Source organism: Falco punctatus (assembly GCF_963210335.1).
Source record: "Falco punctatus genome assembly, chromosome: 15".
NCBI lineage: Eukaryota > Metazoa > Chordata > Aves > Falconiformes > Falconidae > Falco > Falco punctatus.
Window position 1 is genome coordinate 2,862,018 of NC_137595.1, and position 9,752 is coordinate 2,871,769.

General features: G+C 58.0%; 1 protein-coding gene across 1 annotated transcript; it reads left to right on the forward strand.

Moving 5' to 3' along the window:
- The first annotated feature begins 7,040 nt into the window (after positions 1–7,040).
- On the forward strand, positions 7,041–8,377 carry POU3F4 (POU class 3 homeobox 4). The gene has a single exon (XM_080366362.1). The coding sequence runs from the start codon at positions 7,138–7,140 to the stop codon at positions 8,242–8,244; it is 1,107 nt and encodes a 368-aa protein (XP_080222488.1). The 5' UTR covers positions 7,041–7,137; the 3' UTR covers positions 8,245–8,377.
- Positions 8,378–9,752: the final 1,375 nt, after the last annotated feature.

Genomic DNA, 9,752 nt, shown 5'->3' on the forward strand with positions numbered 1-9,752 from the left:
AAAGCTCCGAGGTGCAGAGGGTGACTCCGTCCCGGGGCCGGGACCGCCTCCATCTCCGCCAAAACGGGCGTGGGAGCGCAGCCGTGTCCGCGTCACGGGCGTGGGGTGGCCCGGGGAGAGCCACGCCTGGGGGGGAGAGGGGCTTTTAATGAAATCACAACATTCCAACAGTTTTCTATTAAATCCTGCTAATTTTCTAGGTGAAGGCTGTGAAGTGAATGTGAGGAAGCATTAAAAGGGAATTGAATTTGCATTCCTTATGCTACAGGCACATGTTTACATGACCTTTAAAACAGAATTAAAGCTGTATCATCAGCAGCTGTAGGCAATTCACATTACTAAGGCAATCAAATCAGAAGGCTAAACTAACTATAAAACATAAATTAAACTGATAGAGAATCATCCTAATTCACTAGGTTTACTTGCAATTTACTTATCCGCTACTAGTAATTTCTAAACAGTTTGGAGAAGCGGCAGATAGGAAACGCTGGGATGTGGCACTTCGGGAACGGATTGTCCGGGGGGCAGAGCTGGCTCCCCCCGGGGTCCGCTCCGGGATGCGGGAGTCGCAGCCGAGCACCGACCCCCGGCCAGGGCGCCTTCCCAGGGGCGCAGGCAAGGGCCTACAAACCGGTACCTGCAGCTCCTGCGTGGCTAAACCCCCGGCTTCCCTGGCTGGCTCAAGCCCCCCGGGGTCCCCTCGCTCCCTGGAGGACCCTCGGGCGCGGCGTTTGTTTTCTAAAACGCGAAATAAGTCAACGCGCGATAGAGCCGGCGCTGCGCCGCTCCCTTCTGCCCTCCACCCCCACGCCCAAAGGGGACACTTTCCAATGACTGAAGCACACAAAAAAAAAAACCCAAAAACAAACAAACAAACAAAAAACCCAAATAAAATCGATACCGCCCATGATTTCATTAAAAGTTTGCAGAGCGCGTTTCCCCGGTTCTGCCCCAGCGCTCCCGGGGGAGCGGGCCGGCACCGGGCGCTCCCCGCCCCGCTGCCCCCCGGTGCTCGGCCGCAGCCCCCTCCCCCCCGACTGGGATTTATTCTTATTTATTTCTCGCAGGCGGCGCAGCCGAGGGGCTGCTTCTCTCCCTCCCATGGCGACTTGTCCGTGTGCGCTTCCATGTCTCCCGGGGACCTGCGCTGATTTATTGCCCACCCGCCTTCCCGTGAACTTCTCCCCCACCGTGCCGGAGCTGCTTGCGGCTCCCCCGCACAGGAAGGGGTGTTGCAGCCCCCCGGGGCTTTAACCGGCCTCCTCCCGGCCGGGGCGGGGGGGAAGGTGTCGGGAGATGCCAAGGGACCTGGGGGAGAATGGCTGGGGAGGGCTCAGCCCCAGCAGCTCTTTCTGCAGGGGCTGGGGGGCGGCGAAGCCGAGGCAAATGGAAGCACAAGGAGGAGGGGAGGAGCGGGGGCGGGGGGTCCCCGCTCCGGCATCACCTACCCACCAGGGGTGCGCAGAGCACCCCCATCCCGGGGTTCGCCCTGGCTGGGTGACGGGGTGCCGGGGGTCCCAGCCCTCCACCACCCAGCCGGGCCAAGCCTCGGGATGAGGGGGCTTCCCGGGGAGGGTCCAAGCTCTGGCCGTGGGCAAAGTCTTTGTCTGCGGCGTGGACCCCGCCGAGCCGCCCTGCCAGGCTCAGGCTGCGCCACCGGCGGCCCCACGCAAGACCCCAGCGGCGGGCGGGGGGCTGCGGCAAAGCACCCACCGGCGCGGGCATGGTCCCGCCTGGCGCAGCCGAGCCCCCTACCCCTCGACGTTTTCCAAGAGCAATTCCCCAGGGAAACACCTTCCCGCAAGGCAGCCTGGCCTGAAAGTTCAGGTTTTATAACAGCTTTGATTGGCGCCATCCGGATGAAACGGGGAGTAAACTTTCCACCGAGCTGTAAACGTTTCGTCGGTGAGAAAAGGAAGAAGTAGCAGTACCATCTACGTATTTACAAATGTAAATCTGGGAATGACGAGGCGCTGCGAAAGGCAGGAGGCGTTTAGTTCACTCCGCAGGATCAAGGAGCATCGCTGGATGCTTTGCAGGCTGAAGGCTAAAGCTGGGAAAACGTAACGTTTAAAAGAAGAAAAAAACCCCACAAACCAACAACCATAAAACAAACAAAAGCAAACCCTGCGTTGAAATTGTTCAGAGAGCTAACAAACAGCGATGCAGGTAGCTGCCACCCAAAGAACACAGCTGTTTGTCTCATTAGTCAGCAGAGGTTAAATAGCACCAGGTTAGCGCGTTTTCAAATCCAACCCGCTTCCCTCTAAATACGTCTGAGCAGGAATCTGTCCGTTCAGGAATTGTGTTTGAATGATTTCTAAAAAATACAGGCAGGATGGCCTCTGGTTTGGAAGGGGAGCGGGACTCCGTCGCCCCCGCCCAGGGCTGGCCCTCACCGGCCGCCTCGCCCCCGTTTGCCTGCGCTGGGGTGGGGGGCAACACACTTGAAGGCCGGGGGGGCGGCAAAAAAACCCCAACAAACCCAAACCAAAAAAACCAAAACCCAAACAAGCAAAAAACCAGCCCCACACGGGATTTCGGTCCGAGATGAAACAAGATCATTCTTGTCATCACGCCTGTCTGGATGGCACGGTGAGGAAAGTGCCTACGTAGAAGGGAAGCGATACGCATCGTGGTGCAGCCCCGGTAACTCCCCCGTGACCTCCCACGGCACCGCCGCAGCCCCGCGCCGCCGCCTTTCCCGGCCACGCTTCCCCGTGAAGCACAACAACGCCGACGGTTCCGTACGTGCATTTAATAAACGGCAAGATCGCTCCCACAGTCAAAATGTGCACTTTGGTGAGACTTCCTGGAATTTAATTTTTAATTTTTTTTTTTCCTGTCGACTGCAAATCAACCAAATGTTCCAGACAATACCTGCTACAAACCAACCCAGCTACAAAATAACGGTGACTTGATCATGACGTGGTAGTGCACAAATGAACGACATCATTTTTTTTTTCCAGCAAGTACATTTTTCAAACATTAACAACGTGGAAAAGAAGATTAGTAGTAGTAGTAGTAATAATAATAATAATAGTAGTAGTACTACTACTAATAATAATAATAAAACAATAGTAATAATAGGCGATTCGAGCAGAGGAGCGAGAAGTCGCTCCAAACGCTTTGGAAACCGCAGCAGTTAGAATACAAATGCTATTTACCTTGTGATTTTCTCTGCCCGGGACTGGCTTTATTGTCCCTCCCTAGCCTTTCTCCGGGTGCAGGACCAGCCCAGCCGCAGCAACGCTCCCTCCGTGCCGGGCTTATTACTAACGGGCTGGTGCTCGGAGAGATTTGGGGGGGCTGCATTCATTCTTACATTAGGACTATTTTAATTTGCAATCTGTCAGTCCATCTCCTGGCTGTGGCTCTGAGATGGGAGTGTGGCTCTCCCTCCTCTCTCCCTGCATTTACTCACGTTCAAGAGCAGCCAACAGAGACAAAAAAAAAAAAAAAAAAAAAAAAAAAGGAACTAATTGAGCTTGTGTCGGTATTGGCTAATTTCTGCTAATACTCTGTAAATTCCTCTTTTCCTCCTAACCTTCCCCCATGCAGGTTAGGTTTTCACAAAGCATCTCCGGAGATCCAGGAGCCGGTTTCTCAGCCCTGCCTGCTGAACGGATGGGTGGCTGGGCTTCAGCGTTAGTATCAGCGCCTCGATGTACACAATGAAAACCTTAACTCCTGGCTTCAGAAACGGTTAAATTGCCCTTTCCCAACCCCCACCCCCGTTATGATTGACTCTGTTTTAAAATTTGCACTTGTTCCCACCAAGCGCAATCTAACTCGTCCTGTCTCTAAAGTGAACTTGTGTTGAAGGTGAAGTTTTCAATATAGAGGTCATGACACCGAGCCACAGCTTACCGCTCCGAGCTTCATGCTGTATTAAACACAATCAAAACGAACCCCTTTTAGACCTTTTTTTTTCCTTCCTCTCCTCCCGCAGACGAACAATGAGAGAGAGAGAGAAAAAAAAATCTCTAAAATATAATAAAAGCCGCTCTGCCACGATCATAATAAACCCGTTCCTCCCGCTTCTGGGCTGGCTCTCTCCGGTCCCTACCTATCGAGGCGCCTATGGAGCCTATAGGCAGAGGCAGGCGGGCTCCCCGCGGGGCAGCTCGGGGGACCCGCGGGTGCGGTACCGGAGCGGCCGGAGCCCCCCTGCCCCGCCGCCCCCGCCCGCCGCCCCGCCGGCTCCGCTCCGGTGCCGTCGCCTGCCCTCCGCCCGCCGCCGCGGCGAGGGGACGTCCGAGCCGCGCACCGGGTGACCCCCCGAAACTGCCGGTCCCGCCGGTGCCTCCGCCGGGCGAAGGGAACTGCAGACAATTACAGCCCCTCCGCTTCCAAGCGGGGGTTTTTCTCTATAGCGACTTCTAGCTGCCCCAAGACGGTAGGCTGCCTTCGGCTATTGTGCGACCTTTTTCATGCCAAAGATTTAGCAGGGGAAAAAAATAGATATTAAAGGGAGTTATTTGTTGGGGAAACGCGGGTCCGTCCAGCGCCGAGGCACCCAGAGCCAGGGGGCTGGAGTGCCCAGCTCAAACCCAGAAACTTTTTTTTTTTAAAAAAAAAAACTTTAATGGATTTCAGTCTATGAAAAATAAGTTACAAATTCTTGCAACAGTAGCTTTGCATGTACTTATTTTTCTCCCATGTCCAGACGGGGTCGTCTATTGAATAAGGCTCTTTTATTCTGCATGGGGCAGGGGATTTGTGGCCATGGTCCCCCTTTTATTCCTCTCTCTATGGAAACCCAGATCATGGGGAGAAATATGCGAGGCTGAATAAAGAAAAGCAGCAGAAAGGACCGCTTGAGAGCGGCATCTGTTACACTTGGGAAGTTAGACTGACAGGAAAGAGCTAAAGAAACCCTCTCCAGCAGATTAGTTAGAACAGCAAGAAGATTTAACTATATGCAGATAAAAACACTATAAAATACTCCATACTCTCCCATAGGCGAGATGAGAGTCTCCTCCGTCAGGAGCGGAGTGCCGCGGAGCCGGGTTCTGCCTTAGATACATTTGCAACAAATATTAAAATGGGACGTTCGGGGTTTTATTTCCCTGCTAGAGACTCTGCCTTAATTAAACGGCGGATCTGAACATCTATTTTCACGGGCAATGGGATTTGAAAAATTGTTTCGGAAGTTAAAGTGCAAATTAATTTTAAATAATTTAGTTACGTTTTTATACAGTGCGGATTTCCCCCCCCCCCCCTCCCTCTTTTCTTCCGCCGGCTCCGGTGATATTTATTTCGAGAAGCTTGTGAAGGCGGAGAGAGGGGAGGAAAAAAAAAAAAGGAAAGAAAGGCGGAAAAAAAAAAAGCAAGCGGGCTGCTAATATAACTCCTTCCCTGCCCTGCCCGCCTTCCCCCGCGCCGCCGGCGGGCCCGGCCGCGGTGCTGCCCGCCGCACCGGGCTCTCCCGGAGATGTTTTCCATGCCCTGACCCCCCCGCTGACCCCCCCCGCCCGCTCCCCACCGCCCCTCGCACACAAACCGCTTCCCCCCGCTACCTGCAAACTTTATTTTTTTGTTATTTCTTTTCCCAAGTTGCCCGCGGGGCTGCGGGCAGGGCGCGGAGCCGGGCGCGGGTGCGCAGCGCAGCGGCCGCCCGTCGGGGACGCGCCCGGGGACCCGCAGCCTCCCCGATATATCGCGACCTGCCTCCAGCCACACACCGCGCGCTACCAGCCAGCCCTGCCTTTGCCCCCTCTCGCACGCTGCGCCCTGCCCGAGCCCCGGCGAGAAATTATTGCGATTATTATTATTATAATGAGGCAAGCGATGCCACCCGGCTATAAAGGAATCGGAGGAGCGCTCACCTTATTTATATCTATTTTCTCATTTTCTTGAATTTTCTTCAGATCTGTCTTCTCAGAGAAACTAATGCCTTAATGACTTTCTGGTAGCTGCAAGCCTTCTTTTATTTCTGCTAAATATATGAAAATGTATGCAAATTTAAATCAAGCTTAACCTAGGAGCTCTTGCAATATATTTAATGGAATTTCAAACCAATAAGGGAACTCTGATGCAGTCTTCTGTAAGTGCAAATATAATTACGCAGCTAGGTTACCTCCAAAATTATGCAGGGAAAGGTCATTTTTTAACTCGGGAGCGGTTCGGCGGTACCGGGCTCCGCCGCTCCCTGCCGCTCCCCGCCACCGAGGGGCCCCGCCGGGGCTGGGGGCTCTGCCCGCCGGGCCCGGGCCAGCCGGGGGGCACACCGCTCCCCCCCGCCGGCCCCCGCGCGGGGAGAGGGGGGGCTGGGGACCGCACGCGCCTTTTCCCCCTTTATTTTCCCATTTTTCCTTGTTGGGGGTGGGGAGACCCCCACCCCCACGGACCGCACGGCGGGAGCGCACCGCGCCCGGGCGCTGCCTATCGCGAACTTCGAGGGGTTCTTACTGGCGGGGAGGCCGGAAAGAGCCTTTTGGGGGAGTTTTTTTATTATTTGAGGGTTTTGTTTGTTTGGGGTTTGGGGTTTTGTTTTTTGACGTTTGGTTGTTTTTAACTTTTTGCTCCCCGGCGGGAGCGCCCGGCCCGGGGCAGGCGGGAGCGGCGCGGCTCGGGGCGGCAGCGCAGCGGCAGCCGCCAGCGCGGAGGAGCAGAGCGGGCAGCGCGCACCCAGCGGCAGAGCCCGCGCGGCCCGGGGGGCAGCGAGGGCCCCAGGGGCGCGTCGGAGGCCGGTCCGCGCCGGGGTGGTCCCGCAGCGCTGCCGCCGGTCCGCCGCCGTTTAACCTCTGCCGCGCGCTCCACCGGCGCTAATCGCTCCCCATTTAAGCCGTGCCCCGCGTCCTCCCCTCCCTCCCCGTCCGGCGCGGAGCGCGGCGCGGAAGGAGTTAAGCAGCGGGGCCGCCTCACGCCCGGCCCCCGGTGCCGGCGGAGTGATTCACTTCCTGCCTCGGGCCCGCGCGGCGCCCGGCCCTCGCCCCGCCCCCGGCCCCGCGGCCGGCCTCCCCGCCCCTGCCATTGGCCCGCGCGGCGCGGCCCCGCCGGCGGCGCGCCCCCATTGGGCGGCGCGGCTGCCAGTCGGCGCTCGGCCGCTGCCCGGGCCGCCGTGCCGGTGGATGTCAAAGGCTGAAGCGGCGGCGCCGCCACAGTATAACTCGTGGGGGCTGCGCGGCGGCCATGGCCACAGCCGCCTCCAACCCCTACAGCCTGCTCGGCTCCGGCTCGCTCGCCCATGCGGACGGCGCGGGCATGCAGCAGGGGAGCCCCTTCCGCAACCCGCAGAAGCTGCTGCAGAGCGAGTACCTGCAGGGCGTCCCCGGCAATGGGCACCCGCTGGGGCACCACTGGGTGACCAGCCTGAGCGACGGCGGGCCCTGGCCCTCGGCGCTGGCTGGCGGCCCGCTGGAGCAGCCCGACGTCAAGCCGGGCCGCGAGGACCTGCAGCTGGGCGCCATCATCCACCACCGCTCGCCCCACGTCTCCCACCACTCGCCCCACGCCAACCACCCCAGCGCCTGGGGCGCCAGCCCGGCCCACAGCGCCTCGCTGGCCCCCCCGGCCGCCGCCGCCGCCGGGCAGCCCCTCAACGTCTACTCGCAGGCCGGCTTCGCGGTGGGCGGCATGCTGGAGCACGGCGGGCTCACCCCGCCGCCCGCCGCCGCCGCCGCGCAGGGCTTGCACCCGGGGCTGCGCGGCGAGGCCGGCGGCGAGCACGGCGAGCTGGGCGGGCACCACTGCCAGGACCACTCGGACGAGGAGACGCCGACCTCGGACGAGCTGGAGCAGTTCGCCAAGCAGTTCAAGCAGCGGCGCATCAAGCTGGGCTTCACCCAGGCCGATGTGGGCTTGGCCCTGGGGACCCTCTACGGCAACGTCTTCTCGCAGACCACCATCTGCCGCTTCGAGGCCCTGCAGCTCAGCTTCAAGAACATGTGCAAGCTGAAGCCGCTGCTGAACAAGTGGCTGGAGGAGGCCGACTCCTCCACCGGCAGCCCCACCAGCATCGACAAGATCGCGGCGCAGGGGAGGAAGAGGAAGAAGCGGACCTCCATCGAGGTGAGTGTCAAGGGCGTGCTGGAAACGCACTTTCTCAAGTGTCCCAAGCCGGCCGCCCAGGAGATCTCCTCGCTGGCAGACAGCCTGCAGCTGGAGAAGGAGGTGGTGCGGGTCTGGTTCTGCAACCGGCGGCAGAAGGAGAAGCGCATGACGCCGCCGGGCGAGCAGCCGCAGCACGAGGTGTACTCCCACGGCGTGAAAACGGACACGGCCTGCCACGACCTCTGACCGCGGCCCGGCGGGCACCGGGGGGGCGGGCAGGACTGCGGGCAGCACTGCGGGCAGCGCCGCCGGGCGCCGGCTTGGGCTTCCCGAGGGGCGGCCGACGCGGGGCCGGGGCTCCCCGCTCGCCGCCTGGGCAATAGAGTTTTTCCTCTCTCCGACCTTTCTGCCGATCGGTACACGGTGTTTACTCGCAGACAAGGTTTGGTTTCGGTCTCCGCTAGGACGAAGGAAAAAAAAAAAGGGGGGGGGGAGAAAAAACCCCATCACCACCAACCCACAAACGAAAACCCACGAGAAAAAAAAAAAAAAAGAAAGAAAAAAAACGACAGAAAAGGAAAGACAGATGTGTGCCTATGAATAACCTTCCAGCGCCTTGGTTATATCAGCTGTATTTCAGGTGAATCTGTTTTACAATAGACTAGTTTTGCATTTTTAAAGACTTATATAGCGTTTTTAAATGTCTGAGGTGTTTTACTACAAACTGTACACAATATTTGTGACCTAATTTGTATCGAATTGATCAGTCAAAACGTTTCTCCCTTCCCCACGCACCGGCAATGTCACCCAGCGGGGACGGGGCAGGGTGGCCGCGGCCCTATCCCTCCCCGCCCCCCCCCCAGGGGACGGGGCTCCCTCCGCGCCCGCGGAGCCCCGCGCACCCGGCTGCCGCACGCACGGCTGTGAAGAACAGGCTTATTTGTTGCAGCTTTTCTCTTCAGGAACTTCCCAACACCGTCAAACGGTCGGGTTACAGTCCTGACCTCCCCCCTCTTCTCCAAGGGGAAAAAAAAATACAATTATTATTTCTAAGAGATTTATCCGAAATTAAGCATTACAAACAAAATCGTGGCATTTGCCAGTCTTTTCCTTTCCGAAGATGAGTTGGGCTTTTTGATCAGCGCCAGACTGAGAGGTCTGTAGTAAAACACCTTTATACTTCTGCGCTTTGGCTTCGGAAATCAGTTTCTCTGTATTTTGTTTCGATGGTGAAGAGGAATGAGGTGTCTCACGGATTTCGGGGCGGGGGGAGGGAAGGGGACAGAAAACGCCCGCATTTGGTTCATGCTGAGCTTATTTCCGCGTCACAGGGAGATGCTGGATTTGTTGAAAAGCTTTCATTAAAAAAAAAAAAACAACCAACAAAAAACAACAAAAAACCCCCAAACCCAAACAACAACAAAACAAAAAAACCCAAAACGAACAGGGAGAAAAACAAAACAAAGAAAAAAAATCCCTAAAATGCTAAAAACATCACCATTTTTTCGGCACAGGGAAGTGCTGAGCTGTAACCGCCCCCTCCCCTCCGCCCGGCCGTGGCTGTGCCGTGCACACGGGCGGCGTGTGCGGCGCCCACGCACGAAGGAGAACCGCTGGGTGGGTGCGTGTGCGGGGCACGGCCCAGCTCACCCGCCGTCCCCGCACCCCCCGCGGCCGGGCTGGCTCGGGGCCGCCGGGCAGGACCGGGCCGGGCCCCCCCCCGCATCCCCCGGCCCGCACCGCATCCGCACCCC

Excerpts from the sequence above, each read along its gene's own strand:
- POU3F4 (XM_080366362.1), top strand. The coding sequence starts at position 7,138 with ATGGCCACAGCCGCCTCCAACCCCTACAGCCTGCTCGGCTCCGGCTCG.